The following is a 21287-nucleotide window of genomic DNA, read 5'->3' as shown; positions in this document are numbered from 1 at the left end:
TTGCCAGCAGCTTGTTTGTTCTACCAGCGCAATAATTTCTTTTAAATATTTGCTGCCCCTGGAACCTCAGCTGTCACTCTTGTCTGAAACTTCGCAAATATATAACTGTTATTAGCGTGGAAGAAGGGAGAGCCCTTTCTCCAGAAACACGTTGGCTTGATACACTTTTCGCTATTTTCAATAAACGCCTCCTAATCTACCATCAAACTTGAATTCTTTTTTACATTGGGTACTGCAGAATACAGGGGACAGTTCAATGTTCAGTTATTACTAGACATGTGCAATTTGTTTAGTTCCGAATTAGTTTTTTAAGGAATTTAAAAGGTTTGTTAATTCGAAAATATTAGAATTTCCGAATTTTTCTGAATATTTGGAAATTCGGAAATTCCAAAATTCGGAAATTTCGACAAAGCGTAAATTTCAAAAATCGAAAATCTGAAAATTCTGAAACTCAGAAATTAGAAAATACAAAAATAAGAATAAAAAACCTGAAACTTCAAAAGAACGAAAATCCAAAAATAAGAAAGAAAATCCAAAGATTAAAAAAAAAAAAAATTCATCAATCTGAAATAACTAATAATAACTTAAATATTACTAACTATTAAATTATAGGCATTGGAAATTGCTTTCGAATTTGGCTGTTAGTGAACGTAACGAATACAAATTTATCCAAAGTTACGAATTATCTGTAATAACGATTGTCGTATCTAAACAAATGGAACATAATGAATTAATAATAATAAATAACAATAATAATAACTTATTATTATTATTATTTAGTATTATTTCTTTCCGTTCCATTTGTTTAAATACGTTCCATTTGTTATTTTAGATATTTGATAACTTCAGATAAATTTGTAATCATTTCGTTCACTAACAGCCAAAATTCCAATACTTATAATTTAAAAGTCAGTTATTATTATTTAGTTAGCTAGTTATTCTTACAAATTTTCGAATTTTCCTTTGTGATTTTCTAATTTTCAGATTTTCGAATTTCCACATTTTTGAATTTCCGAATTTTTGAATTTTCAAATACCAAATTTTCTAATTTACGAATTTTTGAAATTAACAAATTTTCTAATTTACAAAATTCCACATTTTCTAATTTTCAAATGTCTGAAAAAAACCAAAACAAAAATGAACAAATGTTTTGGCAGTGCACATGTTTAGTCGATACCTCAACAGTTACTTTTCAGCTGCTGTAAATTAATGCCGCTAATTCTGGAATTGACACAAACATTTTCAGCACCTGAATTTGGACAATCCTTAAAGCTGAATTTAGGGTTAGGGATATGGTTAGGGTTTCCCCTTGAAGAATAAAGCTAGGACTCAAGAATTGGAATAGGGACCTCCCCCAGAGGTCAAAAGTCAAAAGGTGGGTTCCCAGAGGTCAATGGTCATGAGGCGTGGCTTACCCACCCCCACCAAAGTGTGCCGCCTACCCCAACTAAGTCAGAGAATGAACTAGGTGGGAAATGAACAAGTCGGGGAAAGCTCTTAGCAAACAGCCAAAATACACACATGAAACACATATAACGAAGCTGTTTTACTAAACAAAGTATTGCATTTTCTGTCACTCAAGTCCAAATATTTACACAGCTCTGCTGTACAGCAAAGCCCTAGCCCTGAATTAGACTCATCAATGAATGTGAGAGAAAGATAAGTTCAATGTTAGAAGAAGTTCAAACAAATCCATATGGGGCCCAATGTCTCTTTTGTGGCTTCTCCTAAAGACAAATAGGTTACCCCTTAAAGCAGACCTTTACATGTTCTGGCAAGTCTGCCTCCCTTGCGCCAATCTCCCAACCACATTTTTAAAAGAACCAGCCCATCCCCCTATTCTTGCCTAGGCTGCTGCTCGTGGACAGAGCCTGATTCAACCAGCAGCATCACACCATACCAATGTTTTCGTTTTGGTTGTCCCCTCCCCTTTAGTGTTTTAGGTGATTTTACAAAGGATATGTGCTGCGTACCGGAGTGGATGACATTTTTAAGAGTGATGTCTCGATGTGTCGTTCCATATTTGAATTCCCATAAGCCAAAGCCGGAGAGCTTGACCTGCATGCGGCTGTCTACCAGGCAGTTGGTGGGCTTCAGATTTCCGTGAGAGACCAGAGGGCTGCTGTGGAGAAAGCCCATCCCCTGAGGAGACATATACAGGTATATTCAGTAACGTTGGCTAAAAAATTGATATATGGTGTAAATACGCTTTAAAGGATGTGTGCCAGAGCGTCCCAGAGGGAGCCTGGGAGAGTCCTGCTCGGGGTTTATATATCTCCCAAGGTCCTCTTATATAGGTTTAGGGATCTCAAATGCACGGTCCAGCACAGGGTTTACTCCTCTCCCCTCTGATAATTTAATCTCACTTGGCCGGGCTCTCACTTGCCAGCTTCCACATGCACAGTTTGTTTCCCCAGAAGCCCTCCCAGACAGGACTTGTTTGGTTCCCCAGGCCAAGAGCACTGGCTGTCTGTCCCAGGTGAGAATAAATTAGCAGAGGGGAGAGGAGTTAATCATACAGAGTCCAAATAATGAACAATCCATAAATTGTGATCAACAGTCCATAAAGTTGTGATCCCCAAACAGTAGTGTTAAAATCAAAAAATTGTGTTGAAACAATGATTTTCCAGTGCACAAACTGCCAGCATCCAGAAATTGTGAAGAAAAGAAAAACCTCCACCATAGGTAATAGCTGCCTCTTACCGACTAATATTTATCTCTAGTTAGGAGATGACAATCGCTTAAAGGTTGATATTCCATACAGCTTTCCACCAAGGGAATCGCCTGCCCACGTTGACGTCACTGCGTTACCAGCTGAACCCGGAAGACGGGCAGGCATATCGAGGAGTCGGCCGGCTCGATTTATTACATGCATCAAATTTTCATCTACATTGTAAGTGCTCTTTTTTACAATTTATATTAAACACACCTTGGATTTTACACTATGCGAGTTCTCTTTTTATGGCATATCGGTATATGTACTGGATGTGAATACCTGCATGGAGGATTCCCTTGGTGGAAAGCTGTATGGAATATCAACCTTTAAGCAAGTGTGATCTCCTAACTAGAGATCAATATTAGTCGGTAAGAGGCAGCTATTACCTATGGTGGAGGTTTTTCTTTTCTTCACAATTTCTGGATGCTGGCAGTTTGTGCACTGGAAAATCATCGTTTCAACACAATTTTTTTATTTTAACACTACTGTTTGGGGATCACAACTTTATGGACTATTGATCACAATTGATGGATTGTTCATTATTTGGACACATTTGATTCACATTTCATTATTAATCTATTCACTTCATTTTTTATATAAAGGTCCATAAAGACATGGATGAGCAAGTTTGGGATGGAGGAACTTGACTGACCTCAACCTGATAGAACATCAGTGCCTGACCTCACAAATGCGCTTCTGGAAGAATGGTCAAACATTCCCATAGACACTCCTAAACCTTGTTGTCAGCCTTCCAAGAAGAGTTGAAGCTGTTATAGCTGCAAAGGGTGGGCCAACTCAATATTGAACCCTATGGACTGGGATGCCATTAAAGTTCATGTGCTTGTAAAGGCAGGCTTCCCAATACTTTTGGTAATATAGTGTAGGTGTGTGCAACCTATTGCATTAGGGTGTGCCCCCAAAGCTCAAATACACACACCTTTCTCTGCAGTCTAAACTGCAAGGGGCAGTGAATGAATGGGAAGTACTCTGTGCTGAGTGGCTTCCTGTTCATTCCCAAAGTAAAGCATAATAAACAATTTACAATGCTTCAGTTATGAACGGACACAGTGAGCGACTGTGTTTACTGCATTCATTTAGAAAAGGAAGGGGTCTGTAAATTACATATTTACTAGCCCCTTTCCCTGTCTCCATCCTGAAACATACCCCACAGCAGACAGGGGGGGAGGAGAGGAGGGGAGCCAGCAGCATTGCGGGGTGGGGGGCCAATGGGGGGGGAGCCTGGGCAGTAGAGGGAATCGGCACTGCACATAGTGATTAAGTTGTGCCCAGGCACCCCTAGCAGACCCTCTGCATACGCCTATGCACAATGAGTATATGGAGGTACTGTATGTCAACGCATAAAGCGGAATTTGAAACAGAACATGTCCCCTCTTATACACAACTTTTGAGGATAAAAGTCTTGAGTTTCTATTTTTTCCAAAAATGGCCGAATCTCCTTTATTTTTAGTAATGCCCTGTACACACGTTCGGTTCATCCGACGAAAGCGGACTGATGGATTTTTTCATCAGATATCCGATGAAGCTGACCTTCATTAGTCGTGCCTACACACCATCGGTTAAAAAAAACATTGTGTCAGAACACGGTGACGTAAAACACAACGACGTGCTGAGAAAAATGAAGTTCAATGCTTCCAAGCATGCATCGACTTGATTCTGAGCATGCGTGGATTTTTAACCGATGGACGTGCCCACAGACGATCGTTTTTTTCTATCGGTTTTTTAACCATCAGATAATTTTAAAACAAGTTCTTAGTTTTTTAACAGATGGATAAAAAACCGATGGGGCCCACACACGATTGGTTTGTCTGATGAAAACGGTCCATCAGACCGTTATCATCAGACAAACCGATCGTGTGTACGGGGCATAAGTCTTTATTTGAGGCGCACAGATGGGAGGGGGAAGTAGTGTTGCCGATATCTGTACAGAATACAGCATACAGCTGGATAGGCCTGGTAGTTACTATTGTGCCCTCTGCCCCCTTGAGCCTGTGGACAGTTACGGACCCCTTTGTGACCAGTATAAGTTAGATAAAAGAGACTCACGTTAACAATGTCATATGCAAAGGAGAGCTTGAAGACCCAATCCAGCTCAATGTCAATATTGTGCAAAACATCCTAAAATTCAGAAAATATAGGCGGTTATCTACAAATGTCTACTATACACAGAAGCTCCAAATACACACTCAAAACAATACTTTCCAATACACACAGACATGTGTCCCAATCTCTGGGGGCTCTCAGTTATGGCTATGGGCTACCCAATCTAATACATGGTTTTATTTAAACATATTTCTATCTAGTTATGGAATGTGGCACTGTCACCCCTTTCCTGCCCAGGCCAATTTTCAGCTTTCAGCGCTGTTGTACTTTGAATGACAATTGCTCGGTCATTCAACACTGTACCCATATGACATTTTTATCATTTTGTTTACACAAATAGAACTTTTTTTTTGTGGTATTTAATCACTACTGGGTTTTTTACTTTTTTTGGGGGGGCGGGGGCTTCTTTTTTGCTTCTGTTATAACATTTTGCAAATAAATAATCTTTCTTCATAACTTTTGCCCAAAATTTATTCTGCTACATTTCTTTGGTGAAAATAACCCAAATCAGTGCATGTTATTTAGTCTGTATGAAAGTTATAGAGTTTACAAACTATGAAATATAGTTCAGATATGATATCTAAAAATGTATCAATCCTGATGTACTGACGGCCTATCTCATTTCTTGAGGCCCAAAAATGCCAGGACAGTACAGATATCCTCTAAATTACCCTTTTTTGGAAAGTAGACAGTTTAAGGTATTTAAAGGGGATGTAAAGGTTTGTTTTTTATTTTCTAAATAGGTTCCTGTAACGGAATGGCCTGTGATACCCAGACACTTTTGAAGGATGCGGGGTACTCCTGTGCCAGCTTCACTAATGACTCTTGGGTCTAGGGTCATCCTATGTCCAGTAGGGGCATAGGATGACTGAGAAATTATATCATGAACTACATGAGATGGGACAGTAACGATAATTCATGTATTGCAGGATATCTTGAAATATTACAGGTGGTTAATTCTGACCCCAACAGGTCAATAACAGAGTGACTCATTCATGTGGGGACACATAGACTGTTGAGGTGCTAATTAAGTCTACCTGGTTGTAGTGATAAAAGCTTGCTGTGTTTGCATTCTATTGTCTATTGTGTTAATTAAGTCTGGCTCCTAAGATATTTCATTGTGCTATGCTAACTAACCCTGTATTGTGTGAAAGTTCTATTGATGATAGATATGTGTTGGCAGTCTGAAAGGTCAGATGTCTGACCTTTCAGGTGTAGTGGATTAGCATGTCAATTATGTTTACTAAAGGAATGTGTTTTATGTAGCAGGTGAGAATAACTTATCGCAGAGTCAGAACGTCTGGGTAATGATCAGTAATTAGCTCATCTGAATGTCATTATCTAACGGAATGTGTATTGAGCACCCATTGTGTCATGTTATGGGTGGAGTTGAGTCATTGTCCATATTTGGCTTCTAACTGTATAAAAACCTGAGAATTTACCATTAAAGTATTCATTCGTTTTGGAACCAGAGAACAGAGCTGTGTGTCTCGTTATTCTGGGAAAATCCATATGGATCGTGTCTGCTGGATTGTGGAGTGTTGGATAAGCTGTCTTGGGTTGGTGGAATGGAATATCGTAAATGGTGATAACCCCTGACCGTTACAGTTCCTTTAACCACTTGACCACTGGGCACTTAAACCCCCTTCTTAACCAGTCCAATTTTCAGCTTTTGGTGCTCTCACATTTTGAATGACAATTACTCAGTCATACAACACTGTATCCAAATTAAATTTTTGTCCTTTTTTTCCCCACAAATGGAACTTTCTTTTGGTGGTATTTAATCACCGTTAGGTTTTTTATTTTTTGCGCTATAAAAGAAAAAAGACTGAAAATTCAGTAAAAAAAATAATTTTTCTTCACTTCTGTTATAAAATTCAGCAAATTAGTAATTTTTCTTCATAAATTTTGGCCAAAATTTATACTGCTACATATCTTTGGTAAAAATAAGTACAAATTTGTGTATATTATTTGGTCTTTGTGAAAGTTATAGAGTCCACAAGCTACAGTGCCAATATCTGAAAATTGATCACACCTGAAGTACTGACGGCCTATCTCATTTCTTGAGACCCTAACATGCCAGAAAAGAACAAATACCCCCCAAATGACCCCTTTTTGGAAAGAAGACATTCCAAGGTATTTAGAAAGAGGCATGGTGAGTTTTTTGAAGTTGTCATTTTTTCCCTCAATTCTTTGCTAAATCAAGATTTTTTTTTCCTTTATTTATTTTTTCACTAAATTGTCATATTAGCAGGTTATTTCTCACACACAGTATATGCATCCCACAAATTACACCCCAAAACACATTCTGCTATTCCTCCCGAGTATGGCGATACCACATGTGTGAGACTTTTACACAGCGTGGCCACATACAGAGGCCCAACATGCAGGGAGCACCATCAGGCGTTCTGGAGCACCCAGGCCAATTCTGACATTTCTCTCCTACATGTAAAAATCATCATTTATTTGCTAGAAAATTACATAGAACCCCAAAACATTATATCTATTTTATTTAGCAAAGACCCTAGAGAATACAATGGCGGCTGTTGCAACTTTTTATCTCACACGGTATTTGCGCAGCAATTTTCCTAACGCGTTTTTTGGGGGGGGGATGTTTTGTGCTTTATTAAAAACAAAACGGTAAAGTTACATTTTTGATTGTTAACTTATATCTTCATATGGAGCCAGTTGGCCAAGATATTTGTATAACTTGTTTATGAATTTATTAAACTTGTGCTGTCAAACTGATACATTGCTCCACTTATGTGCCTCATACAAAGTCCCAAAACTCCCCCCTTCTCACTTTTATTCACTATACATAACCCTTTTTTTTGTAAAATATAAAAGATGATGTTATGCTGAGTAAATATCTACCAAATATGTCCAAAATGTACTATCCAAAAGCTGGAGCGGCACTCACGGGTCTTGAAAGGTGAACGCAAAGAGTATGTTTTATTTTGACGTTTCGACCAGGCAAAAGATCGTCTTCCACAGGACAACAAACAAGTGAACATGTTTGTTGTCCTGAGGAAGACAAGCCTGTGCCTCATCTAAACATCAAAATAAAACCTTCATTGTGCGTTCACCTTTCAAGACCCGTGAGTGCCCTCTCTTTTAGATTATATGTACTACAGCCTTTGCTGCGCACCCGGGCCCATTTTTTTTATCTCTGATATGTGTGTAGTGGCAATCATTGCATATTATTAAATTTTACTATCCATAGGCGACATTTTAAAAGCCTTTACAGGTTACCACTTTAGATTTACACATGTGGTCTGGTGCTAGAATTACTGCCCATGATCTGATGCCCATGGTGATACCTCACATGTGTGGGACAATCGCTGCTTGCGGTGCGTGCGGGACCCATGCATGCATTTACCTTTGCGTGCGAGCACAGGACGGGGGCACTTTAAAAAGAAAAAAATGTAATTGTTATTTTTTCTTTTGTTATTTTTACACAGTCACAGTCGTTTTTTTTTTTTTTATCACATTTATTGCGGTCACAAGCAATGTAAACATCCCCTGTGACAGCACTAGGCATGGGACAGGTACTCTTTATAGAAAGATCTGGAGTCCCTCCTCTGCACTTAAAAGCATTTGATCACACCAAAATCGGTGAGATCAAATGCTTTTCATTTTTGAAAATGGCGCCGTTTACTTCTGGGGAAACTGGAAGTGATGTAAGGCTTCTGGGTTCCTGTATCAAAAAGGAGATCAAAGCCGTCCCGAGCAGAAGAGCCGGCTGCTCGATCGGGACTCCTGGTGGGATGGGAGATCCCAGTAATCCCACGGAAGGTGGTGGGAGGGGGGTTGTCCCCTCTTGCTGCTTGTAAGTCAAAATCCAGCGGCTAATTAGCCGCTAGGAATGCTTTTAAATGAAATAATCAATTACTAAAACATTTTTTTCATTAATTGGTTATTTCTTACATATATTTGGATGTACTCATGTACTGGGTAAAATTATATTATTATTTACTTGGGTGGGTGGAGCCTCATGGATGACAGGGGTGCTCAGCTCCTCCCCTACCTGCTACCTAATTTCCTGTTTTTTCCCTATTTAATTCTCCACACTTTGCAGACTAAGCAGATAACCTGAAGAGCGTGACATGTAGTGTCTGCTGTCGGCAATATGGGATCCTCTTTTTTTTTTTGGCACCAGCAGCTTCTGATCGGCCCCAGCAGCAGGGTTTTAGCCTTTGGATCCCCTTGGCTGGTTTCCTGCCAGGCTTTGATGCCACTTCCGGGCACCAGACACAGTCCAAGCAGCCTTTGGCCCCCTGGCCCCCACAGTTCCCATGGCTACAGTTGCAGCTCCCCCTTCATCAGACCCCTGGCCCTACAGTTCTGGTTAGGTCCCCTGCCAGAGGCGCTCCTGCACCTCCTGCTCCATGGCTCTGCTTTGTTTTCCCTGAGCCCCTGTGACATCCATGTGACTCCAGCCTCCAAGTACTGCCAGCTCCTTATCCAAGTCTTTGACTGTATGACCATTCACAGACTGCTGCATGCTTTGGTGATTACCTTCACTTTCAATATAATAAAGTGTCATTGCTTTGTACCTCAGGATATTATTTATGTCTGTCGTTCAGCGCTATTCTTTCCCCTGATTGTAAGAGTTGTTGTGTGGCCATTAGTTCTTGTGACCCATGACCTGACCTGTGTTCTCCTATTCTGTATTTGGCCTGGCTTGCCTCCTGACTCCAGATCTCCAATTGCTTGGCTTGTGTCCCCACCTCACCTTCTGCCTGCTTTCCATCAGTCATTGACATTGGCCTGGAAATCAACTGCTTTGCACAGGACCCAGGAAAATCACAGCTATCTGACTACTACAGAGATTGTCAGCTTACACAGCAGTTACTCAGGTATAAGATAATCACACCAGAGGCTTTTTTTCAGCAGGAACATGTTGGTATGCAGTTCCGGCACTTCCAGTGCTGAATGTATGTATTGGCAGTGGGTGTTGTGGTATGCTGAAGGGTCAACTGATTCTGACTGCTGGGGAATCTATTATCATTGTGGGGTGTAGTGTTGCTGGGGTGGTCTATTGTAGCTGGTGAGGGATCTATTGCTGCTGGAGGAGCCTATTGTTGCTGGGGTGATCAACTGTTGCTGGGGGGATTCTATAGTTGCTGGCTCCAGGGGGTATCTATTGTTGCCCATGGGGACCTATTGTGCTGGGGGAAGTGTATTGTTGTTTGGGGGATCTACTGTTGTGGGGGTAGTCTTTTGTTGCTGGCTGCCTGAGGGATCTATTGTTGCAGTGAGAGTTTGTAGGCAGGTGCAGTCTACATTCTCCATGACAGGTGCACTGAAGATGGAGAGTAAGTCAAGAGGAACATAGTTCCTCTATGGTTTCCTGGGTCACGAGGGGAGCTATCCGATTGGATGCTGCCACCCCATGTGATTCTGGCCGCCATCTTGGGTCAGGAACAGCCTATTTAAGGTCCTGGCTACCAGTTTTGGCATGCAATTGTGAGAGGCCAATGTAGAGAAAGGTACCCCGCCTTATAGGGACAGTAAAAGCAGTAGGAAAAGGTTGCTGGCGAGGAGGAAAAGCATAGGGTCTGCTATTCCTCTGGACATCTTCCTAAATGGGCACGAGATGGCCAGGCCACATTCTGCCCTCTTTACAGGAACTGTCAGTCCGTCTGAGCATCTTGCCTCGCTTTTTGCTGAAAGCCGTGAGTGCACCTGGTTGGCGGTTCTCCCTCTGGGCTTTGTTGCATACTGTTACTGCATTACTTCAATACAAGTTCTCTACTGTATGCTCCTGACTGTATGAATTATTGACATCGCACCATGCTGCACACAACTGTTGTTGCTGGAAGGGGGGGGGGATGTTGTTGCTGGAAAGGATCTAGGGTTGCTGAGGTTTCATTTGTTGCTGGGGGGAGGGGGTGTTGTTGCTAAGCAGGTCTATTATTGCTAGGGAGGATCTATGGTTGCTGGGGGATATATTACTGGGGTAGTCTATTTGTGCTTGGGGGGGGGGGTCTATTCACGAGGGCTGGTAGTGGATCTATTAACTGCCTTTTTCCATATATATCACTTAACACCACAAAGTAATACTTAGCTCTGTATTCTATAAAAGGAGTGGTAGTAGGAGGTGGGTTGAGGTGGAGACAAGGGACAGTGCTCAGAGGTGGGTAGGTGGGTAGGGGCAGAAACATGGGTTGACTAGGGGGATGAAAGTACCTGCAGCTATTCTCTGAGAAAAAAAGCGCAGTGCATACCAATATAAGTAAATGATTACGATCATATCTGGAGTTCAGCTATAAAGAATGTAACCTTGAATTGAACCAGCCAATTAAAACTTAGTAAAGTCTTAGTTTAATTTTTTTAATTTAAATTATTTATTCATATTCTTTTATATATCATATATCTTGCACTTCATGACAACCATGAAATGACTTTGCCAGCTATCACCTAGTGATAAGTGTGTGACCAACATCTGTAAGAATGGCTAATAATAATTTGATTGCATAAAGAGGCAATGAGCCCCCGTACCTTCAGACTGCCCTTCTTGCAGTACTGGCTCAGAATGCAGACATTGGGGGGCTCAATGCAGACACCATAAATAGTGATGAGACTCTCATGTTTCAACTCTCGAATCTGGAGAAGGAAAGCAAAGGCTTTAGAGAACACACTTTACAAATCTACTCATATAAGGACTCTATTCAGCTAAGACTGATGTTTTAACATTCATATCAGGAACATATTTAAAGACCTGTACTATGGAAGCTGCAGTCCAAAAGGATTTGTGATAAGAATTGCCTATAGGCTTCCAACAGTAGGGATGAGCTTCGTATTTGAGTCAAACTCATGTTCGACTCGAACATCGTATGTTCGATTGTTCGTCGAAATACGAACAAAACGGGTCGTTCGCGCCAAATTCGTGTTACGTTTCACAGACCATAATTCACTGCGGCATCGCTGGCTGATGATTGTCCAAGCATGCATGCTTGGCCAATCACAGCTTGCAAAAAAACGGAGAGCCATAATTGGCTTTGGCCAATTATGGCTCAGGGGGTTTAGTACACGCAGGTCGGCCTTGTGTAGTGTGTTGCGGTGGTTAACAGAGGACAGAGAGAGTGTCATTTTTTGCAGGTAGATAGAGCAGGCAGGCTAGTCAGTTAATGTTACAGTGTGTAGAGGATATATATACATCCCAGGTGTTGTACATATATTTATACACTGTATAGTTTAGCTAGATCAGTTCTTCCTAATTTACTGGCAGGCAGGTGATTGTGCTAGCTGCAGTATTCCTACGTGGTTTATTGCCTGTGTCCTCTGTAGTTTGCACCTAAAGCTACTTGGTGTGTACTGGCCGTGTGCTCTGTAGTTTGCACCTAAAGCTACTTGGTGTGTACTGGCCGTGTGCTCTGTAGTTTGCACCTAAAGATTCAGGAGCAGTGATTTTAATGATGCTTAACCACTTGACAACTGGGCACTTAAACACCCTTAATAACCAGACCAATTTTCAGCTTTCGGTGCTCTCACATTTTGAATGACAATAACTCAGTCATACAACACTGTAACCAAATTAAATTTTTGTCCTTTTTTTCCCACAAATAGAGCTTTCTTTTGGTGGTATTTGATCACCTCTGCGGTTTTTATTTTTTCCGCTATAAATGAAAAAAGAAAGAAAATTTGGTAAAAAAAATGAATTTTTCTTCATTTCTATTATAACATTTTGCAAAAATTTGGCCTAAAATGTATACTGCTACATATCTTTGGTAAAAAAAAAAAAAATTGGGTTATTATTTAGTCTGGGTGAAAGTTATAGGGTCTACAAGCTATGGTACCAATTACTGAAAATTGATCAATTTGATCACATCTGAAGTACTGACAGCCTCTCTCATTTCTTGAGACCCTAACAAGCCAGAAAAGTACAAATACCCCCAAATGACCCCTTTTTGGAAAGAAGACATTCCAAGGTATTTAGAAAGAGGCATGATGAGTTTTTAGAAGTTGTAATTTTTTCCCACAATTCTTTGCAAAATCAAAATTTTTTTTTTTTTTTTTCTTTTTAACAAAATGTTCATATTCGCCGGTTATTTCTCACACACAGCATATGCATAACACTAATTACACCCCAAAACACATTCTGCTATTCCTCCCGAGTATGGCGATACCACATGTGTGAGACTTTTACACAGCGTGGCCACATACAGAGGCCCGACATGCAGGGAGCACCATCAGGCGTTCTGGAACACCCAGGCCAATTCTGACATTTCTCTCCTACATGTAAAAATCATCATTTATTTGCTAGAAAATTACATAGAACCCCAAAACATTATATATGCTTTTTTAGCAAAAACCCTAGAGAATACAACGGCGGTCGTTGCAACTTTTTATCGCGCACGTTATTTTCGCAGCAATTGTTCGAATGTGTTTTTTTGGAAATAAAACGGTTTTGTGCTTTTAAAAAAAAAAAACATTAAAGTTAGCCCAATGTTTTTGCATAATATGAAAGATGAAGTTACGCCGAGTCAATAGATACCCAACATGTCACCCTTCAAAATTGCACACGCTTGTGGAATGGCGGCAAACTTCGCTACTTAAAAATCCCCATAGGCGACGCTTTAAATATTTTTACTGGTTACATCTTTTTAGTTGGAGAGGAGGTCTGGGGCCAAAAGTATTGCTCTTGCTCCAACGTTCGCAGCGATACCTCACATGTGTGGTTTGAACACCGTTTTCATATGTGGGCGGAACTTGCGTGTGCGGTCGCTTCTGTATACGAGCACGCAGGAACAGGGGCGCTTTAAAAAAAAAAAATATTTTTATTGTTCATTTCACTTTATTTATTTTAGTTTGATACGTTTTTCCCAAAAAATAAATGTTTTGATCACTTTTATTCCTATTACAAGGAATGTAAACATCCCTTGTAATAGGAATATAGCATGACAGGTCCTCTTTACAGTGAGATATGGGGTCAATAAGACCCCACATCTCACCTCTAGGCTGGGAAGCCTGAAAAAAAATAAAAAAAAATAAAACGATCCTGGTTTCGATCGTAGCGGTGAGTCAGAAGAGGCACCGGAGGGAGAAGGGAGGGGAGACGTCCCCTTTCGCCTCCCGTAAGAACAATCAAGAGGTGGAACAGCCGACATGATTGTTCTTATGGTGTAGGGAATCGCCGGCTGAAAAAAATGATATCTGAATGAGGCCTGTAGCTGCAGGCATCATTCAGATATCCCCGCACAAAGTCAAGGACGTCATGACGGCCGGCGGGCGGGAAGTGGTTAAAACGCATTTTTTTCCCCAGAGTATTTTCTGGGTACTGCAGAGTATTAGCCGGGGTATTGCAGAGTATTGGTGTTGGGGTATTGCAGAGTATTGGTGTTGGGGAATTGCAGAGTATTGGTGTGGGGGTATTGCAGAGTATTGGTGAGGGGGTATTGCAGAGTATTGGTGCGGGGGTATTGCAGAGTATTGGTGCGGGGGTATTGCAGAGTATTGGTGCGGGGTATTGCAGAGTATTGGTGCGGGGGTATTGCAGAGTATTGGTGCGGGGGTATTGCAGAGTATTGGTGCGGGGGGTATTGCAGAGTAATTGTGCAGGGGTATTGCAGAGTATTGCCGGGGAGTAATGCAGAGTATTGCCGGGAAGTAATGCAGAGTATTGCCGGGGAGTAATGCAGAGTATTGCCGGGGAGTAATGCAGAGTATTGCCGGGGAGTAATGCAGAGTATTGCGCAGGGGGGTATGCAGAGTATTGCGCAGGGGGGTATGCAGAGTATTGCGCAGGGGGGGTATGCAGAGTATTTCGCAGGGGGGGTATGCAGAGTATTTCGCAGGGGGGGGGTATGCAGAGTATTTCGCAGGGGGGAGTATGCAGAGTATTTCGCAGGGGGGGTATGCAGAGTATTTCGGAGGGGGTATGCAGAGTATTTCGCAGGGGGGTATGCAGAGTATTGCGCAGGGGGATATGCAGAGTATTGCGAAGGGGGGTATGCAGAGTATTGCGCAGGGGAGGTATGCAGAGTATTTCGCAGGGGGGTATGCAGAGTATTGCGCAGGGGGGTATGCAGAGTATTGCGCAGGGGGGGGTATGCAGAGTATTTCGCAGGGGGGGGTATGCAGAGTATTTCGCAGGGGGGGGGTATGCAGAGTATTTCGCAGGGGGATATGCAGAGTATTGCGCAGGGGGATATGCAGAGTATTGCGCAGGGGGGTATGCAGAGTATTTCGCAGGGGGGTATGCAGAGTATTGCGCAGGGGGGTATGCAGAGTATTGCGCAGGGGGGTATGCAGAGTATTGCGCAGGGGGGTATGCAGAGTATTGCGCAGGGGGATATGCAGAGTATTGCGCAGGGGGATATGCAGAGTATTGCGCAGGGGATATGCAGAGTATTGCGCAGGGGGGTATGCAGAGTATTGCGCAGGGGGGTATGCAGAGTATTGCCGGGGGTATGCAGAGTATTGCGCAGGGGGGGGTATTGCAGAGTATTGTAGGGGGTATGCAGAGTATTGCGCAGGGGGGGTATTGCAGAGTATTATAGGGGGGGGTATTGCACAGTATTGTAGGGGGGGGTATTGCACAGTATTGCAGGGGGTTTCAGGGATGGCTGAGCAGGGATGGATGGATCTGTGACTGCAATAGTCACAGATCCATCCACAGCGCTGCTGACACCCGCGCTCCCCCTCTCACACTGTACCGCTCGGTACAGAGAGAGGAGGGAGGAACCGGCGTCATCAAAAGACGCCGGTTTGTTTACATGTGATCGCTCCGTCATTGGACGGAGCGATCACATGGTAAACGGCCGCTATCAGCGGCCGTTTACCGCGATTCGTGATCGGCCGGGTCCTCTGGACCCGGCGGTCACGGATGTTCCCGTGTGCGCGCCCCAGGGGACGCGCGGGAGACGGACTCTGGGAGGACGTACATTGACGCCCTCCTAGAGTTAACCACCCGCCCTGTAGACGTATATTGTCTATGGGGCGGTTACCAAGTGGTTAAATAAAAAAAATAAAAAAATGAAAAATTCCTTTAACAATTGTACCTGCTGGGTATCTATAGTATGCCTGTGAAAACATCTTTGAGAACCCGGGCCTTGCCCGAGGGAACATGTATCAATGGAAAAAAAGTTTTAAAAACGATTGTTTTTTCAAGAGTCCTGAAAAAAACTACAGTTTTTTAAAACTTTTTTTCCATTGATACATGTTCCCTCGAGCAAGACCCGGGTTCTCAAAGACGTTTTCACAGGAATACTATAGACACCCAGCAGGTACAATATTTAAAGGAATTTTTCATATTTTTTTTTTTTTTATTTAAGCATCATAAATCACTGCTCCTGAAAAAACTACAGTTTTTAAAACTTTTTTTTCCATTGATACATGTTCCCTGGGGCAAGACCCGGGTTCTCAAAGACGTTTTACAACAATAACTTGCATATTAGGCTTTAAAATGAGCACTTTTGAATTCGAACGTTCGAGTCCCATAGACGTCAATGGGGTTCTAAATGTTCGCGCGAACGTTCGGTCTGTTCGAAGGTTCTGGTGCGAACTGAACGGGGGGGGGGGGGTGTTCGGCTCATCCCTATCCAACAGTAAATCTTTTACCATTAAATGACTTATCATACATTGTGGATGTAGCCATTCTTGTCAGAGCTGCCACTCTATCAACTTTTGCGGAGCTCACCTGCAGTTTGAGGTCCCTGGGTCTCCTCCCGTAGTTGTACCCACAGCCAGAAACAGAATCACAAATAACCCCTCTAACTCAATGAACAGTCTGGGGGTATGGTTTTCTGATGCTTTATTGGAAAACTTGAACTTGGGTAAGAGTAGGGTAACTGAGGAATACTCCAGTAACTCTAGTAGCAACTTGGGCACACTAATCTTCCTCCTGTTCTTGTGATCAGAGTCCTTTCACAAGCAGATAGTGGATTGAGCTATACCAGGACCCCTGACACAATGTCTTCTCTGAGCAACGCTGACTCTAGCACTACGAGGGATATCAGCAGCATACAGTCTCAAGGATCTCTCTCTCCAGTCTGTACTTACTAATTGTGAAGGACTTTTTGCCTATGTGCTTCAGTCTAATGCTCTCCCTGCTAACTTAATGCTGTGGGTTAGAGGTAACAGGTGTTCATGTGTGATTCATCTCTCTCTGTGAACACTGTTCATATGTTAAATAAGGCTAGCTTTTGAAAGGCCTTTAATTGTGTGATAACCCTGTCTAAAAACCTAGTGATTCTCAGAGGTGTTAATAGGTGTCAAACTGGAAGCAGACGAAACGTCTGCTTAGGAAACTCAAGTGTGTGAAGGTGGTTTGTTGTTTAAGGAATGTGCAGTGATTAGACATGATAATTGTCGGTCGGTGCCGACCTGTCTAGAATGTTTTAGTAATTAGCCTTAGTGTGTGATTAGGGGGGGTGGAGATTTCATTGTTGCTTGAATGTCTTGGACTGTATTAAAAGCTGAGAAGAAAACCATTAAAGTCTGTGTTGTTCCAGCAGTAAGCTTGTCTCATGTGTGGCTTTCTGGGCGACTCCAGGGATATTCCTCCTCGTGGAATATTGGGGTGATTTTCGTTATGGGAAGAAGGGAACGTTGACGGGGATATCATTGTAATACCGTCACAACTGGTTGGCAGCAGCGGGATTTTCCCTTCTACTCTCCTTTACACCCGGATTCCAAGCAGACACTGGAAGAACTACTGGAAGTTTGTGGAAGAATTGCTAGCAACAAAACCAAGCGGGTCACCATAGCAGAATCAATGGAGCTAGACCAGGAGGACGGGATTGCAGCAACGCCAGCAGTACAAGAGATGGAGACACCAGTGATTCAGGAGGAGGAATCGCCAGCCAACAAGCTAATGAGAGAGAAGCTAGCATGGTTCGGTCCGAACCCAACGGCAGATGTGGTGCTGAGAGTGATGGAGCTACAGGAGGCTAAAGAAATAAGGGACGCAGAACTACAGTTAAAACTGGCAGCAGTCCGACAAGCAGCCGCACATTCTCCAAACAGTGAGTACAGCACAGCAGACACAAAGAAAGATTCCGTTTAGCGCTTTTAAAGCTTTTGATGAAAAGGACTGTGAAATTGATAACTATCTGGCAGATTTTGAGCGACAATGTAACCTGCACCGAATAGCTAGAAGAGAGTGGGTTGCAATATTGTCAGGCAAACTGTCAGGCAAAGCTTCTGATGCTTTCCGGACCGTGCCAGATCAGGATATCCATAGCTACGCCCGGGTTAAAGAAGTGCTCCTGGCTCGTTATGCAGTAACCCCAGAGTCCCACCGACAGAAGTTCAGGGACTCACGCAAAACCACGGAAGACTCTTACGCGGAATGGGCATGCCAGTTATCCCTGTCGGCCTCTAACTGGGTTAACAGCAGCCAGGCCACCACCGCAGAGGACATTTTGCAACTAATGCTCCTGGAGCAATTTTACAATCACATCCAGATGGATGTCAAAGATTGGGTGAGAGATCGCAGGCCCATGACTCTACCAGAGGCCGTGAAGTTGGCGGATGAATATGCAGATACTCGCAAGACAAACCAGGTCACACCACGGGTACAACCTCCACGACCAACGGTGCCCTCACACCCACCAGCCGCTAGATACCAACCTCCTAACAGACCGGTGACATCTAGCCCTCGCTATCCACGCCAGGAGGACAACGAACAACGCTGCTTCCGGTGCAAACAGCTGGGTCACTTCAAGCAGAATTGCCCCATGAACGACAACACGAGGTCAAATTGGTCTCAACCTGGGTACCGCCCACCAGCAGCAGCCCATTGTGTAGACTCGGCTTGGGATCTCCAGGAGCTGGGTCCGGAAGAACCATTGGACACCATTTACGAAGTCCTCACGGTACAATCTGGTATTACGGACAACAGGGAACACCATTGTCAGCTGGGCATGGGCGACAGCAATGAGCCGGAGGGGCCCTGGAGGGAGCTGGGCAGAAAGAGGCACCGCCGGCCACCCTCCAAGAAGAAGAGGTCCTGGAAGCCGTATAACGAGCTGACCTGGGAGGAGAAGAAGCGACTGGAGGAGAGGGAGTCGCAGCGGGCGTCCCAGATGCGGGCCGAGATGTTCGCCAAGGGCCCACCGGTGGCCCCTTACACCACCACCCAGTTCCCGATGATGAAGGACCACGTGGAGAGCCTGCAGGACATGAGCAAGCAGGAGCTGATCTGTGAGTACATAGAGCTGGAGGAGTGCATAAGCCGCATGGAGGAGGAGAACAACCACCTGAGGTCACAGCAGGCTGACCCCCCCAGGCTCCATGAACTGGAGATGGAGAAGCTCAAAGAGGAGAACTGGCGGCTGCGGAGGTAGCAGAGGGTGGCTGACCCTATGGGGCCCTGATCCTCCCCCCCCCCGAACTCTGAGCACCGGTGCTACAGCATTTCAACAAATATAACTTTTTCTTTTTTATGAATCTCCTGTGATTGTCACTTCAGAGCCATAACCTGCCCCCTCCCATAGCGGGACACCTAGACGGCGGCGCACAGACCCATTCGCTGTCTTCACACTGACTTCTGGTGACTCTGCAGATCGCACAAAGACTTGGACTGACCGGCATGTGATCTGACGACCCGGTGACATACCTGAGTCGGAAGCAGTTGCCAAGGGAGGTCAGTTACACCAAACGGAGTTAACCTCGGACTGAAAGCTCTGAACCCGTCAACCCTACTGGACCAGGGAAGGTCCAACCGGGTTTGCCAGAGCAGGGAGAAAAGGGGCGGCCATTGTGAAGGATTTTTTGCCTATGTTCTTCAGTCTAATGCTCTCCCTGCTAACTTAATGCTGTGGGTTAGAGGTAACAGGTGTTCATGTGTGATTCATCTCTCTCTGTGAACACTGTTCATATGTTAAATAAGGCTAGCTTTTGAAAGGCCTTTAATTGTGTGATAACCCTGTCTAAAAACCTAGTGATTCTCAGAGGTGTTAATAGGTGTCAAACTGGAAGCAGACGAAACGTCTGCTTAGGAAACTCAAGTGTGTGAAGGTGGTTTGTTGTTTAAGGAATGTGCAGTGATTAGACATGATAATTGTCGGTCTGTGCCGACCTGTCTAGAATGTTTTAGTAATTAGCCTTAGTGTGTGATTAGGGGGGGTGGAGATTTCATTGTTGCTTGAATGTCTTGGACTGTATAAAAAGCTGAGAAGGAAACCATTAAAGTCTGTGTTGTTCCAGCAGTAAGCTTGTCTCATGTGTGGCTTTCTGGGCGACTCCAGGGATATTCCTCCTCGTGGAATATTGGGGTGATTTTCGTTATGGGAAGAAGGGAACATTGACGGGGATATCATTGTAATACCGTCACACTAATGTCCTTGGATAGTTGGATGCCTTCTACCAATATCTTCCAGACACCTTTTTTTTCCTGGTGATACCAGACCAGATCTCAGATGAAAGTCTGCCAGTCAGCTCCAGCAACTTTCAACAAAATTGGCCCCCAGCTAGCCAACTGGGACCTCCGTGAACAGCAGACATATGGCAAACCTTCCCAGGAGTGCAGTTGCCCCCCGGGCCGGGATCTCCTCCTCTGGAATAAGAATCCCTTGGCTTCAGGTCTCAGATCATTTATGCTCCTTCCCAGCCACCATCTGGGCACCTCTCTCCAGGGATTGGACAAGGCAGCATAAATATTTAGGTGCTGGTTTGACTCACCCGGCCCACCATCTTCCAGAACCTTTCCAGACAGGGGAAAGCAGTCACCCATGCAGCCAGTAAAAAACAGAACAGACCAAAACAATCGCAGGCAGCTCAACTGATTACAGTGAGCCAGTAACTAAATTTACCTAACCTAGCACCTATCTAGGCAGGTGCTACATTCCTCCCCCCAACATTTACTGTTGCTCTAAAGTGTGGTGGGGTTGTAGGCAGGTGCAGCTAGTCTCCAACCTGTAGGTGGCGTTGTGCCAATGCTTCTGCATGGGAAGAGGGGTCCTGTAAGTAAATTGGTTGCTTAGGGATTTCTTACTTGGATGAGGGAACCTAACGGGTGACTTGATTCATTGTTGCTTGAATGTCTTGGACTGTATAAAAAGCTGAGAAGAAAACCATTAAAGTCTGTGTTGTTCCAGCAGTAAGCTTGTCTCATGTGTGGCTTTCTGGGCGACTCCAGGGATATTCCTCCTCGTGGAATATTGGGGTGATTTTCGTTATGGGAAGAAGGGAACATTGACGGGGATATCATTGTAATACCGTCACACTAATGTCCTTGGATAGTTGGATGCCTTCTACCAATATCTTCCAGACACCTTTTTTTTCCTGGTGATACCAGACCAGATCTCAGATGAAAGTCTGCCAGTCAGCTCCAGCAACTTTCAACAAAATTGGCCCCCAGCTAGCCAACTGGGACCTCCGTGAACAGCAGACATATGGCAAACCTTCCCAGGAGTGCAGTTGCCCCCCGGGCCGGGATCTCCTCCTCTGGAATAAGAATCCCTTGGCTTCAGGTCTCAGATCATTTATGCTCCTTCCCAGC

At 43.7% G+C, this 21287-nt stretch overlaps 1 protein-coding gene across 2 annotated transcripts in view; it reads right to left on the bottom strand.

Annotated features, from left to right (window-relative positions):
* LOC120946840 (guanylate cyclase 2G-like) overlaps positions 1–21287 on the bottom strand; it is a 94230-nt gene that overhangs the window by 27749 nt on the left and 45194 nt on the right. For both annotated transcript variants that reach the window (XR_005750791.1, XM_040361626.1), the window contains exons 11-13: positions 11342–11446; positions 4781–4852; positions 1974–2142 (exon numbers count right to left, since the gene is read on the bottom strand). Coding sequence is in view for 1 of the 2 variants with exons in the window: in XM_040361626.1 (XP_040217560.1) it covers positions 1974–2142; positions 4781–4852; positions 11342–11446 (346 nt within the window). In the remaining variant the exon portion in view is untranslated. The remainder of the gene's footprint in view (positions 1–1973; positions 2143–4780; positions 4853–11341; positions 11447–21287) is intronic.

The sequence above is a fragment of the Rana temporaria genome, chromosome 8, assembly GCF_905171775.1.
Source record: "Rana temporaria chromosome 8, aRanTem1.1, whole genome shotgun sequence".
Taxonomy (NCBI): Eukaryota; Metazoa; Chordata; class Amphibia; order Anura; family Ranidae; genus Rana; species Rana temporaria.
The sequence above is the reverse complement of the archived record's forward strand: the minus strand, read 5'-3'. Positions and strand labels throughout refer to the sequence as shown.